Source organism: Cyphellophora attinorum (genome assembly GCF_001299255.1).
Source record: "Cyphellophora attinorum strain CBS 131958 chromosome Unknown Contig29, whole genome shotgun sequence".
Classification (NCBI taxonomy): Eukaryota; Fungi; Ascomycota; class Eurotiomycetes; order Chaetothyriales; family Cyphellophoraceae; genus Cyphellophora; species Cyphellophora attinorum.
The window spans coordinates 145223-145624 of NW_017253257.1; the positions used below are offsets into that span (position 1 = coordinate 145223).

General features: G+C 49.5%; 1 protein-coding gene across 1 annotated transcript; it reads right to left on the reverse strand.

Moving 5' to 3' along the window:
- Positions 1-402, reverse strand: AB675_10034 (uncharacterized protein; the record flags this gene model as incomplete). The annotated part of the gene is made up of 1 exon (XM_018138774.1): positions 1-402. The coding sequence occupies one exon, from the start codon at positions 400-402 to the stop codon at positions 1-3; it is 402 nt and encodes a 133-aa protein (XP_017996694.1).

Below are 402 nucleotides of genomic sequence, written 5' to 3' on the forward strand. Positions count from 1 at the left end.
TCATGGTGGACTTAAAGCAAGCTTCCTCGCTTCCTCCCGGAATTTGATTCTCATCGAACTCTGGTACAACCAAGCAACATAGGACGTAAAGATCATGAACACTGTCGCAACAATCCCAAGAATAAGCCAACCCTGACTAGCGTCTCGCTGGCCTTGCGTGTCCGAGGCAACATTGACACCAGGTGATTGGTCTAACCGGAACCAGTACGGAGAGTTGATGTAGCAGAAACAGTTTGTGTAGATGCCTGAGACTTGCATGATTGTCCCACCTACGACCGTGAAGACTGAGAGGAAGATAATGATCCAGCGTGCTGGCAAGAGGACTATGCTGGCGACACCCCCTAGGATGATCTGGCCTCTAACTTGATGTTGCGCTTCGAAGAAATAGATCAACGAGGCCAT